At 43.6% G+C, this 14,980-nt stretch overlaps 1 protein-coding gene across 3 annotated transcripts in view; it reads right to left on the reverse strand.

The window, feature by feature from the left end:
• Positions 1-14,980, reverse strand: part of LOC111852529 (protein bassoon-like) — a 106,211-nt gene that overhangs the window by 55,479 nt on the left and 35,752 nt on the right. For all 3 annotated transcript variants that reach the window (XM_072714950.1, XM_072714948.1, XM_072714949.1), the window contains exon 3: positions 10,949-11,506. In XM_072714950.1, the coding sequence (XP_072571051.1) occupies positions 10,949-11,506 (558 nt within the window). The remainder of the gene's footprint in view (positions 1-10,948; positions 11,507-14,980) is intronic.

Below are 14,980 nucleotides of genomic sequence, written 5' to 3' on the forward strand. Positions count from 1 at the left end.
GTGACTCTGCTAGGGTTCCCTGCCATCACAGGGCACAGACTGACAGAAATGCTAGCTATCTGTGGATCATTTACAGACACCAATTCAACCAGCTCCATGTATTTCAACTGTAGGAGTAAACTGGGCTACCCACTGACCCATCAGGATTTATAACCACCTGCAAATTTAAATAACAATTAACTATAAAGAAACATAAATCACTAGGTGCAAGACTGCTGGGACAGAAATCAGATCTATATGACACAAGGACTAAAGGATGAATGGGAAGCTTATGGGCTGCCTTGAGACAGAACAGACTGGAGACTGAGCAAACATCCAAGGCATCTGTTCTAACAATGTCAAGTAAGCAATGAGAAACCATCAAGAATACTGAGAGCTGGAACATACTTTTCAACCTCTTTTCTCTTCTCACAAGGATGACTTTAATTTCTCACAAACATGCCACACGGTCTATGAGTGAGTCCAAGAGCAGGGACAGAAATGATTATGATTGTCTCAGAGTGCCTGCAGAGCTCACGGTCTATGAGTGAGTCCAAGAGCAGGGACAGAAATGATTATGATTGTCTCAGAGTGCCTGCAGAGCTCATGCAAAAGCAGTTGCGTGAACTTTTTTTTTTTTTTTTATACTTATGCTAGATAATTTCGAAAAGAAATCATCATTAAAATTGCAAAGCTTGCTAAGTTTTGTTTCCAGTGACTGAGTAAAAAAGTTTTTGTGCAACTTATTGATGTTTGAACCCAACAAACTATCACAGTCCTTGTAATGTGACAGTTGTATGTGCACAAAATGCCATATTGATATGAACTTTGCACATTGTGCAGGCCTGTCAGGGTGGCAGAATGGCAGGATGGTGTCGCCACACACTACCGCCTTGTGTGTGTGGAGTTTGCACAAGGGCTGCACTGTGAACCAAAACGGAAAAAACCTGCTACTGGAGCTTTTAAAGTGGTACAAGACCAGCATTTTGAAAAAAACTTCATCATCCAAATTGCTAATTGATCTGTCTAAAAGGAATCTGTCTCTTCAAGCTCAGTTTTGACATTGTTTACTTTGCACTGGTGATGTGTGTGACGTTGCATTAGTGGTGTGTGTGACATTGCTTTAGCGGTGTGTGTGATGTTTCTTTAGTGGTGTGTGTGACGTTGCTTTAGTGGTGTGTGTGACGTTTCTTTAGTGGTGTGTGTGACGTTGCTTTAGTGGTGTGTGTGACGTTTCTTTAGTGGTGTGTGTGACGTTGCATTAGTGTCGTGTGTGATGTTACTGTAGTGGTGTGTGTGAGACGTTGCATTCAAGATACAATTCATTCAAGATTCAAGAGATTTATTTGTCAGATACAGTACAACATGCAGTGAAATGTATCTCTGAATCACCCTTATTTGGCTGTGCAAAAATAGAAGAAAAAAGGTAGGAAGTAAAGTCGGAGTAAAAAAGAGAATTACAATATATAAATACCATCAGAACCAAGTATATAATCTAAAATATACAATGCAAATATACAAAATCTAAAAATATAGTGCAAAATCTGAAATATAGTGCAAATGTGCGGTATTTGTGCATTTCAGTGCAAACGTACATAGTGTACAGAAGGACGAGAGTTAGTCTGAATTGAGAAGCCTTATGGCCTGGGGGAAATAACTCTTCCTGAGTCTCTCTGTCCTGGACATCAGGCAACAGAACCATCTGCCTAAGTTCAGCCTGCAGAACAGGCAGTTTGCAGGGTGTAAGGAGTCCTTAATTATCTTGGTACCTCTGGACCTGCAGCGTTTATTGCAGTTGCCCAGCAGGGAGGGCAGAGTGTCATGTGTAACGTTGCTTTAGTGGTGTGTGTAACGTTGCTTTAGTGGTGTGTGTAACGTTGCTTTAGTGGTGTGTGTGACATTGCTTTAGTGGTGTGTGTGACATTGCTTTAGTGGTGTGTGTGACATTGCTTTAGTGGTGTGTGTGACGTTGCTTTAGTGGTGTGTGTAACGTTGCTTTAGTGGTGTGTGTGACATTGCTTTAGTGGTGTGTATGACGTTGCTTAGTGGTGTGTGTGACATTGCTTTAGTGGTGTGTATGACGTTGCTTAGTGGTGTGTGTGACATTGCTTTAGTGGTGTATATGACGTTGCTTAGTGGTGTGTGTGACATTGCTTTAGTGGTGTGTGTGACGTTGCTTTAGTGGTGTGTGTGACGTTGCTTTAGTGGTGTGTATGACATTGCTTTAGTGGTGTGTGTGATGTTGCTTTAGTGGTGTGTGTGACGTTGCTTAGTGGTGTGTGTGACGTTGCTTTAGTGGTGTGTGTGACGTTGCTTTAGTGGTGTGTGTGACATTGCTTTAGTGGTGTGTGTGACATTGCTTTAGTGGTGTGTGTGACGTTGCTTTAGTGGTGTGTGTGACATTGCTTTAGTGGTGTGTGTGACGTTGCTTAGTGGTGTGTGTGACATTGCTTTAGTGGTGTGTGTGACATTGCTTTAGTGGTGTGTGTGACGTTGCTTTAGTGGTGTGTGTGACGTTGCTTTAGTGGTGTGTGTGACGTTGCTTTAGTGGTGTGTGTGACGTTGCTTTAGTGGTGTGTGTGACGTTGCTTTAGTGGTGTGTGTGACGTTGCTTAGTGGTGTGTGTGACGTTGCTTTAGTGGTGTGTGTGACGTTGCTTTAGTGGTGTGTGTGACGTTGCTTTAGTGGTGTGTGTGACGTTGCTTTAGTGGTGTGTGTGACGTTGCTTTAGTGGTGTGTGTGACATTGCTTTAGTGGTGTGTGTGACATTGCTTTAGTGGTGTGTGTGACATTGCTTTAGTGGTGTGTATCATGTTACCTGTCAGGCAAAGAAAGCGATGCTCTTTCTCTCTTGGGTCAGACACTGATTGCAGCACCTTTAACAACACCTGAACACACTGACAAAGAGGGAGCCTGAAAGGAAATATGAAGGGATTTCGGCTATAAAGTGGATGAAAATTGCACGCTATTTTAAAGCGTATCTTGCAAAGAGAGGCAACACGTCAAACCTGGCCAGACATCTGTCAGACAAACATCTCCACCTTTTCATGGAACTCAAAGACCGACGGGTGACAGCTGACTAGTTCACTCCCCTGTTATGTCCCTTAAAAAATGAGAGCGATCAAAAAGCCTCTGTGCAGCAGTAATATACATATCCATACACGGCCTACAGTGAGGTGTAGGTCCATTTCACAAGTGATCCAAACTCGTCCATTAATTTAACTTGACTGTGACTCAAAGCACTAATATTAATATAGTCTATGTGCCTGACTTGCTTTTTTGACTAATATGCTTACATTTTATTTTAACTGACCTCCCCACATATGACTTGAATATCATTTAAAATATTTTTGTTTGAAATAAAACACAATAATGACATTTGAGAGTAAAAAAATAAAATACAGCCAGCAGCAATGCTCGAAAAAACATTACAGCCCAGTCACACCTTGGTGATCAAACTCCGTCCCTCTGAATGACGGTTACAAGCACAGACATAAAAATGTATTTATACCAACAATTGTGTCACATATCCAAACTACTTTTGTAGCTGCTGTATATTATAAAGGGGTCAGATCTAGGGGGCTCTTTGGGGAGAGGAAGACTAAACATAAATACAAAAATAACTGCAAAGATGTTTACAGATCTTATAAACCAACATACAGCAGAGGGTAGCCTGGTGTAATCAACTTATTACTCTGCAGTTGTAGGATTAAAACCTTTCAAGAAAAATGTCGTTTTGGCAAAACCACCTCCTAAGCATTGTAACAATGATGATAAACCATGCTGCTGGGCAAACTCCCAAAGCTGTCCTCTTGGACCTGATTAGAATTAATTAAGTCTTAGATGAATACGTTATAAACTGTAATCTTATTGCTCTGTGTACATCACACACAGCAGTATACTCTTATTAAGATGCTGCTGTTTCTCTGAGAACGCACTGCATGATTCCTTGCCCTTCTGGCTGCAGTTGGTGGTCATTTCAGCTAGAAGTGATATAGTAATGTTCATACTTTCTCTCATTTATTTTTATTTTCTGAATATCCCATGGGCATTCCATGAAAGAGAGAAGGGGTGGGACTGGACATCTACTGTGACAGTTAAATAGAGTGTGACTGATTGACTGCTTTGTTGATGGCTGGATGTTGTTGTTGAATATGACCTTGGGTCACTTAGGGATGGATGTTCAATGACAAAGGCCAAAGTATTCATAGGCAACATGGGGTCCAACTCCCCAACCCCATTATGTTTGTCAAGCTTCTGAGGATGCACAGAACAAGAAGATTCACCCTCGCCCCCACCCAACAACAGTCAACAGATTCCCACCTTCAGCTTCTTAATGATCTATTAAATAAAGCTCTCTCAAGAATATTTTTAGCATGTGACAATTTTAAATGTAACCTGCTTCCACAGGGAGTTCAGCAATTATCCAGTCTTTGTCAAATGCCACTGCCAATCAGCACAAGGCTAGGAAGAATAGTTGTTGTTGTAGTTGTAGTTATGGTGAGCAGCTGTATGAGGAGGGCCGGAGGTACCCGCATATCTAATTTTTAAACTGTCCAGACATTATACTGAGGTGTACAGTATTTTAAAAGCAGCACATTTTGAAATCTTGGTGATATATTTCACAGAGCGGGAATGGGCTGGGGAGGTCCAGGCTACTTTTGTCATACGGATTTCAAAAAACGGTGGCATGCCTTATTACCGTAATATCGCCAAAGCCTTGACTAATAACTTTAAAACTGTTCATAAAAGTTTACCCATTTGACTACACTGCTTGTATAGTCAAATGGGTATAGTCTAGTTCATCCACCTGAAGCAATGCAGGTTTGGGCCTGTGGTCTGTGTGGATCCCAATGCCCCAATGCAGTGATGGGAACACTGGGTACACTGTGCTGTAAAGATGATGCCATTCTTTGGATAAGATGTAAAACTGAGGTCATGACTCTATGAGGTCATAAATTATTTGATGAGAGAATCGTTTGAAAGAGTAGGGGTGGTACCCCAATATCCTGGCTAAAACTGCCCGCTGTGGCCCTTCCATTGGTAACGGGTGTAACGAAATATTTTGCCACAAAATTTTGCAATTCAATTACGTTTCATTACGCAAGGCAGTGTTTAAGCCATCTGGCACGAAGTCACCAATTGAGCCTTTTATTGTTTGTGTTTTAATTACCAATGACAGCTGTCATGCCAAATGTCTTCCCCCATCCGAATTCCTCCCCCTATGACCTATCGCTAAGCTGTTAGGCCAGAATCACAGAATCGCAATGATGCAGTTTCAAGGTACCTTGCCGTGGCTCCATGTGTGTGGAGTTTGCACATTCTCCCTGTGTCATCATGGGGTTTCCTCCAGGAGCTCCAGTCTTCTCCCATCCCCCCCCCCCCCCCAGTCCAAAAGCATACTAAGGGTAACTGGAGTTACAAAATTATCCATAGGCATGCAGGAGGTCCAGAGCCTATGGGTACAAGGCAGGGAACAACCCAGGATAGGGCACAAATCCACTGCAGGGCACAAGGCAGGGAACAACCCAGGATAGGGCACAAATCCACTGCAGGGCACAAGGCAGGGAACAACCCAGGATAGGGCACAAATCCACTGCAGGGCACAAGGCAGGGAACAACCCAGGATAGGGCACAAATCCACTGCAGGGCACAAGGCAGGGAACAACCCAGGATAGGGCACAAATCCACTGCAGGGCACAAGGCAGGGAACAACCCAGGACAGGGCACAAATCCACTGCAGGGCACAAGGCAGGGAACAACCCAAGATAGGGCACAAATCCACTGCAGGGCACAAGGCAGGGAACAACCCAGGATAGGGCACAAATCCACTGCAGGGCAAAAGGCAGGGAACAACCCAGGATAGGGCACAAATCCACTGCAGGGCAGAAGGCAGGGAACAACCCAGGATAGGGCACAAATCCACTGCAGGGCACATGGCAGGGAACAACCCAGGATAAGGCACAAATACACTGCAGGGCACAAGGCAGGGAACAACCCAGGATAGGGCACAAATCCACTGCAGGGCACAAGGCAGGGAACAACCCAGGATAGGGCACAAATCCACTGCAGGGCACAAGGCAGGGAACAACCCAGGATAGGGCACAAATAAACTACAGGGCACAGTCATACTCTGCACCATTCACTAAAGAGGAACCAAGGCCTCAACCTGTCACTGGAATGTGATGTAAGCATGTAATTACACGTCATCTGATTGTGCCTTTTGTACATTAGTCCTACTTTTCTTGCTTGATTTGCTGCACCCTATTAAATTTTCCCTGCATTTTTTACAGAGGGATCCTCAATGTAAACTAAAGCACCAAAGTTCTTTTAACTTTTCTTAATGTTCTTCCATTTTTACATTTTTTCCTTAGTTTTTTTTTCAATTTTTAGTGTTGTTTTGTGTATTAGCAGGCCGATGTGTATTATTAATGTAACTGATTTATAATAAATTATTTAATACTTTGCAGACTGACACTATTTGTGGCTACTTTCAAGCCATTAACTCAGTGAATTTATTACACTTGCTCTTTCAAGTTTGTAACACATCTAATGTATTATAAAACAATGTTTTTGTTATATATCCTTAAACTGATAATCTATTGGGTGTTGCCACAAGTAGAAAGTGTGTTATTTTTTCTTTCACACATCAGGACATTTTGGAAATTTTTCTTGAGTTGTAACTGACAAACACTTGGAATGAACATATTGGTGACACATCTTGAGTGGTTTCTAGGCTGAAGATAGTGTTTGTGTTATTAGACTAAAATTAGGTTTTATCATGGTTTCATTCATTAAATTAGTTTCTGAACAAATGTTTATTCTACTAAACATTATTAAACTAAAAAAATGTGAATCAGCCAGGATCAGTAAAAACTGGCAATTGGGATCAGCCAAGGAAAATGCAATGGGTGTATCCATAAGTACTACCTCTGTACACGTAACTCCGTACGTGATGAAACTGCTAGAGCGCTTGGACTCAGCTGCTCTTCCAGGAACAATTCCTAAACACATGATAGTGTGACCTGAACTCCCAGGTCTTCACTTGATTGACTTCTCAAACACAAACCACTGCAGACAAGAACATCTATTTTATTTCCATGTTTGACTGGAACAGCTAACGCGAAAGTTTTAAAATGTTTTATTCCAAAAGCAAAAATGAAAGAACCAACAAAGACCAATATAAAAGCACAAAACTACAAATCATTTGTTGAAGTGCAATCTTGAAAAAAAATTGTGTGCAACACTCCTCAACTTGGCTTCCAAAACTGCAAATTAAGATTTTCAAATGCTCAAAAAAATGTACCTAATGTTTGAAGGGAGAGGTGCACAGTACACTAACTGCTTCCAAACAAGCACAATTGCTGAGAGAAAAGAAGTGCGTGCCAAGTGAAAGAAGTGCGTGAGAGAAGGGTGTCCACATGGAGCATGTCTGACATGGAGCTAAAGACCATTAGAAAGCTGCAGACTGGAAGGCTGAAGACCTTTAGGAATGAATGACATTGGCAGGTACTCAGCTCTCTGTAAAACGGGGTATAAATTGAAAGCTCTGCCTTTTGCTGCATTTAATTAATTGTGCTGAGCATCACTTGTGGACAGCATCATTGGTTCTGGGCATTAACTCTTAACAGAATGAGCTACAGGATTCCACCAGTGTCATCGACATCTTACTGAGCTTCTCTATCCAAAGTGATTAAGCATGTCACACAGTTGGATATTTTACTGTACATCTTAGGAACCAACCTCAGGAGGTCCTTCTAGGATTTCTGATGACAAACTTCGAATCAGAAGCCCGTAGGCACAACCCATGAGCTGTTCTTCCCATTTAGTTAGGGTCTCTGCCTTGGACTAAGACAGCATGGGAGCAGAGGTTGAATGAAACATAAAGGATGAGTATAATCTTATGCTATAACAAAGTAGCGTACTGCGATTCTGAGCAACCACATATCTGGTCTTGGCTTGCATAGCCGAGCAGGCATAGAGATTAGGCAGGGCACCCTATAGGCAGTCCAACACACATGAATTACTCCACCCTGCAGGAAACTTTGAAGCAGCAGCTCACCTAAACAGACCCATGTGAGAGCCAGGAAGGTGTGTGCAGAGCCGGGGCTCACTGGATGTTTGCCAGTGGCACCTGCCGAGTGTAATGACAGTACGTCACCTACCACCCACCCGACTGCTAAACATTTCCCGTGTGACATGTATCCTTGCTACAGGCTGCAGTCTGATTTCAGCAGGGCTCAGGATTCATCGTCAGCTGGCTCTTAACCTCGACTTCGGGGAAGTTCACACGACAGGTCACTCGATTTGAAAATGGAGGAAACAAAGCTTTTGCTGTCATAAGAAAGGAATGTGACAAGCCTTAGGTGTGAGGAAGACAGAGGAATGCTGCAGAAAAACAGCCAGAGAAAGAATACAGCTGGTCTTGTCGTGTTCCCTGTGGTCCAGAAAGGGCAATAATGTTCTAGCTCACTGACCATATGGCAGTGGCCTTCAGATCCTGAGACACCAGGCTTTTTTTCACAAGCCTGGCCAAAATGACACATTAAGTCAACACTTGTGATCTCACCAGAGACATTCAAGGAACGCGGTATGCAAAGTAGTCTCTCGAATGACACTGGAAGGGGCAGACGGGCTGGTAGTGTGCGGGTGGGTGCAGCGTTCTGAGTGGGTATTGAAACACAAGCCAAGTGCATGAAAACAGCATGATGCAGCTTGCAGAGAGAGGGGAGAGGATGCTCAGTCATCGCGACAGTCCTGGAGCCAATACCACCACAGCAGATGGCAATTCCTGCAGGTCGTCCCTTCTCCCTTCCCACAATTCTCAGCCCCTTTCCCATAATTCTCAAGTTTCTTCTCACCACGTACAATCGGCTGCCATTTTCCCACAATATCATGCCAGGTTTTCTGCCCTCAATGAGTTTCTGCCCATTTGAACAGGGAGGACACACAAAAATAGACAGGATTAGTGCCTTGTCCAGTGAACGTAAGCCCAATGAGCAGCCTTTGCCGATCTTACGAAATGATCAGAGGGTTCGGAGTGCATTTGGAGAATTAGAGGAGGAAATAAAACACTCACACCTTCAGGAGCAAGCCAAAAAGCTGTTAGCTTACAGAATGCCCATCAGATACATCTAGGTTCAGTCATGGCGTGGGGTCAGCCAGGTCAGAATCGCTTACTTCATCCACACCTGAGCAGAACACTTTTCTAGATACTGCTGCAGCACTGGTGTGGTGCCATAATAATTTACTTTTACTGTTCCAAAAGGTAGATTACTTACATTATTTGACTTCTAGGACATTTTTATACAAAAGCAATTACAATAAACATTACTGACCATGTACACTGGTACACAATTTACTAGAAATCCTAATTAATTAAATAGGTTTAAGTGGTCTAAGAGCAACAAAGGTAGCAACCCTTCATTCAGTTCTCCAACATCTTCCTGTTATTTTTCTACAGATTCTTAAGCATGTTCCCTCCACCGTCCCAACACAAAATAGTCAGGAGGAAAAGGGACTTGACAAATCCATGACTCATATTTACTGAGAACACCAAAAACTCTGTCTTCCTGTCTGTATGAAGATATGTTTCTTTGGTATCTTGCTGTTATAGAAATGTCGACGCTGCATAGTTCATGCCGTTGTCCCATGAAACAAAAGCAGAAGCTAATTTAATATAGATACCCCGTTCTACTAAAACCAAGGCAAAACATAATCTGCCCTTTCAGAGTGGAATGCATTTTTTATCCACCAGTGTGGTTTACTGCTTGCATGAACTGCACAGACGTGTAGGAGAGGTTGTGGTTACCCACTTAAATTCATTAAAAACTATGAAAAAAGCACACGGATGCACTGCTTAGGAAGTCATGTCATTATCTTCACACACACACACATGCATGCGCACACACACACAACGAAGATGCCTGTTACCTTTACGATCCCTACAATGAAGGCAATGAAGTAGTTCGCAGTTGACCGGGTGACTGACGTGCTCACCGAATGGCTACCTAAGTCGCCTCCTAGCTCTTTTAGGAAAGAGCACCACCCTTCACTTGTCATTGGCTGGCAGCTAAATACGGCCAATAGTATCACATTAGACCATTGGCCAGAGATGCCAGACACCTACAGGATTCGTTCTACAGCTACACTCCAACAAATGTATTACATGCATATATTCACACCAAGAGAGATGCGCGCCATCCTATAGCTAGCCACCAACCCACCCACACATGCACATGCTCATACGTATCACAAACTTTTGATTCCTTCTTGAAAATTTGCTGCATATTGCCTAGTGACAGGTAGCCTGTTGTCAAATCAAATTTGACATTATCATTGACAGTCACCCATAAACTAATGCACTACTGCACAAATACAGATTCTTTGTGACTGAAGAGTTCATGTCACCTGATACTACCCACAATGCATTACTTCACAGTATAGTGAACCTCTCAGGTTCCCACATCCCTCCTATAAACGGCACCAAATGCTTTTTGCGCCACTTGGTTACCAAAACAATTTGTGTCACTGACCTTGGATAATGGTTTATTGTGTTCCAGCCTCCCACACCAGAGCAACCCTGTTGCAGTCAACACATCCGTTTATGTGGGCCATTAAAGCCATTAAAACCTCATGTTCACCATCCTTTACGAATGAGACGAAGACAGTACTGACTCTACATGATAGCATCATGCGTAGAGACACAAATGAGAAGGATAAAATCCTTCTGAATTTCGCCATTCCTACCGGTGCATCAAATCCAGGGAAATTCAGGAGACCATAGACATTGTTTAAGACATGAAATTGGCTACCCAAGGGTCTAAGATATTCCCTTCCTACTCTGTTCTTTCTGATCATTTCCCCAACATTCATATTTGTTTTTTAGAGGCAGGCATCTACAGCTAACTTCAGACATTAATCATGACTTTGCTCCACCCACCCCTTGGTAACGGGCGTGTCCTCTTACCTCAACCAAGTGAGGTGTGGGGTTGAAGCCACACATGTTACAAACTCGGGTGTGGCACTGTGTGCAGGTACTGTAGTTGGGCGGCTCCGAAAACTTGCTGACATTCAGCTCCGCTTTGCACAGAGGACAGTTTGGTTCGAGCTTCCCCAGCTCCTTTGGACGCTGGGCTGGCTGCTGCTGAGGGGGTGCATGAAGGCCCGGGGCAGGGGCAGGCCCAGAAGCAGGTCCAGAAACAGGCCCCTGGCGTGTCTTGGTGGGGGCTGGCGGAGGTTGCGAGGGCAGCAGAGGATCAACAGACATCAGAGTGCTGGCCTGGCTAAGGATGGATGCTCCAAAGCCAAACAGCTTGTCTAATGGCTGCTCCTGAGACTGCCTGGAGGGGGAGCTACCGGCACTCCGCGTATGATCCTGTTGGCCAGACTGGTTGGTGGATGAACGGGACAGGTCAGGTTGGGATGGAGCCTTAGCCAGACCCCCCAGCTGCTTGGATTGGGGGGTTGTCATATCCATTCCCAGGGCCCTCTGCATCTGACAGTTCAGGCATAGCCACTCCTGGACCTGCCGGGAAAATCAGATGGAGATATAGTGTCACCAAATTGCAACATCCATTTATCTTACATACAACCACTTATATTTCCAAGAAGAGTGCAGCAGTATCATTCTCGCTTGGTGTTTCTGCAGCTTGCCTTCTAGAAATGCTGCATCCTGGCTCTGCTCCACAAACTCAAAGCATCCATTTTGGCTAAATAACCTGGATAGCAAGGATAAAATAACCTGTTTGCTGCAATTCGATGGGCAGCCCTTAGCTCTCCATATTCCACATTATTGCCCCATGTATCAAAATATATGTTTAGACTACCTCCTACAAGGTTGCCTTCTTTGTTTGGTCCTGCCATGCCTCAGTTGTGCATTTCACGCTTCTTCATGGAGCGAAAGCTTCACTGAAAGGCAGATTTTTTCAGACAGTGCCAAATGTATAGACATATTCTTGAGCTGCCATGACATCATTGAATAACCCTAAGAGTTCCATCATTCAACTATGAAGGCCCTGGATATACACTACTGCTTTTAAGATGGAGGTGGTTTTTGCTGACAGTTTAGCCAACAATATATCAAGGGTTTGTCTGGAAAAAGCCAGCCCAATCACTTACATTTCTATGCACTCAATCATCAAATCCTTCATTCGACATGAACGGACAAGTGCACACAGTAAAACAGAGCTTAATAGTGATACTAGTTATCAGCCATTCATACAAGCATAAGTAGAAGTACAAAGGAGCTCTTTGGTTGCTGCACATCCCTTCTAGATCTCCATGAGACATACACATATAACAGTGATAGTAAAGCTTGGGGTCTGAGAACAGGGCTGGCCATTTGTCCAGCACCTCTGGAGTTTTCAGGGTTAATGGTTTTGGTCAGGGGCCTAGCTGCAATTTGATTACTCTGCCAGCCAAAGGATTCAAACCAGTGACCAGACATGGGCAAATTTTTCTACCCCCTTGAGGTCCACATTAGTCCAAGCACTGAAGCACAAACATTTAGCATGCAAGAATTTAGGCCAGGTGCTACACATGATCAAGAGAAATTTACCAAAACAACAAGAATTTCAAGGTTATTTTCTCAAATTACGGCATTCTACAAGGGACCTTAGTCACCTAATGAGTTGACTTGGTGCCTTGATTCTGCAAAGCATGCTCTGCACGGGTTCCTTTGGTGATTTCACACTGGGCCCTCCCTTAAATGAGTAATCCTGCTGAGCTTCTTGCTCACTAGCAATGTACAGGGGTGATGCACAGGACAGTGAAGACACATCCAAAAAAGGATTAATTCACCTAACAAATCATGATAATAATGAACAGAAGCACTGGCAAGCAGATGTGTCAGTCAGGAAAGCCCATGTATCAGTAACTCAGTAAGTCAACGAGTCAGTGTATCACTGTGTCAATGAGCGAGTTTGTCTGCATGTGTGCAAATCCACGCGTCAGTGAGTCAGTACGGCAGTCAGTTGGCCAAAGAGTATGTCTGACTTTTATTTCATCTGTGAGTCAGAGTGAGAGCTGCTCGGCATGCTTCCAAGTCACCATGTAAGCACCTGGATCGCAGGATGGATGTTCAGTGCTCTGAAACGCTGGAATAATTGATGGAAAGCACTTGCACTCCAGACCACAAAGATAACCAGCAGTTCAGCCAGTAAAAGAAAGACTTTATTAAGTGCTTCATTATTTTGTCCCTTTTCATGGAAACCACCAATAGGCTAGTAATTACCACCCCTCTTTCCCTTCAAATTTGAATCCCCATTCATTCGCCTGTTTGTTGGACAAATGTGAGATGCATATGCTGATGTACACACACCAAACAGCCCAAACATTACAACTACCTGCCTGATGAGCCGCCTTGACCGCTTCATCATGTTCTGCACACTGTTTCTGAACAGTTTGTCCAGTGTGGCATTGCACATTATCCCCTTGACTGTGATCTGGGTATACCACCATGAACAGGTGTACATGGTATACAATGATGTTGTGATAGGTGTCATGCATCAACACCCTCCACATGAATGGTCAGACCCAGTGTTTCCTAGCATCACACTCTCCCCACCAGCAAACAGGCAAACCAAAAAAGTCCTATAGCACTTTGAAAGACACCCAAATTGCTTTACAGAACCAATGGCAAGCCACTTCAACCACCACCACTGTGTAGCACTCATCTGGATGATGCAATGGCAGCCATTCTGCACCAGTACACTCACCACAAAGTAACTATGGTGGTGAAGGGGCATGAGAGAATTCACCAGTTAGATATAGGCCATGATTAGGAGGCCAGATTTGAAAGGGCTACAGTGGGCAATTTATCCAGGGCATCGGGGTACCACCCCTATTCTTTCGAACCTCAGTTTTACATCTCATCTGAAGGACGGCACCATTTTTACAGCACAGTGTTTCAGGTACCAGCAACCTTCCGGCATACATATTACAGGCATACAGGTGTAGCCCACTGAGCCACACGCTGCCACAGAGCACAAGATGGTCAAACCTGTTGGCCACACCAACACCTCATGACCAGGGGACCTTCTTCCACTCATCCAAGGTCGAGTCCTGCTGATTGTGTGTCCACTGCATGCACTTTTGCTACTGCAGAGGGCTAAGCATGGGCACTCTGTCCAGTCTGCAGATACCCAGGCCCATACGCAGCAGGGTGCAATGCAATGTGTGTTGTTACACAGTCATTTTGTGTGCAGCATTAAATTTTTTTCAGTTACCTTCCTGTTGCTCCATATGAGACAGGACCCCTTACCGGGAACACCCCACAAGCCTTACCATTTCAGTGATGCTCTGGCCCAGTCGTCTGACCATGTCAATTTTTCCATGGTCAAAGTCACTCAGATCTTTACACATTTCTACTGCATCAAGCACGTCACTTACGAAACCCAGGCGTTCACTTGCCATTCAATATATCCTAGATCCCAATCAGCACAGGTAATCAGCTTTATCCACATTGTCAATGAGTGGTCATAAAGTTTAAGCTCTTCTGTGGGCACACATTTAAAGCCTATGTACTAAGAATGGGTTATCATTAAAGTTCATGTGTGTGTAAAGGCAGGTGTCCCAATACTTTTGGCCATATAAAACTAAAGAAAAGACAGCTGCAAAACGACTTTGAACCAGAAAGAGAACCACAATTACAGATTAATTATCATATTCAATCAGGGAGTTCTTTTTCCCAATTGAAATTAAATAAGAACAATAGTACATAATGAGATTAGGCTTACTAGTGGAAACTATATTACATCAAACAACAACTCTATCTCCTTCATGACTCCTCCATGTGCTTATCCAATATGGACGAAAATGAATCTATTTATGCTATAAACAGAAATGGTACAGGGATACAAAATAATACAAAACTGTCACAATTTTTTGTAAAATCTCCAAAAATGAATTATTCTGTTGGTGTTGTTACTGTCGCAGTACTGCAGGTTTTCCTCAACTGCAGAATAATCTTTCATCCTCTTTCATGGGTTGTACTGGGGCA

This window comes from Paramormyrops kingsleyae, chromosome 8 (assembly GCF_048594095.1).
Source record: "Paramormyrops kingsleyae isolate MSU_618 chromosome 8, PKINGS_0.4, whole genome shotgun sequence".
Taxonomy (NCBI): Eukaryota; Metazoa; Chordata; class Actinopteri; order Osteoglossiformes; family Mormyridae; genus Paramormyrops; species Paramormyrops kingsleyae.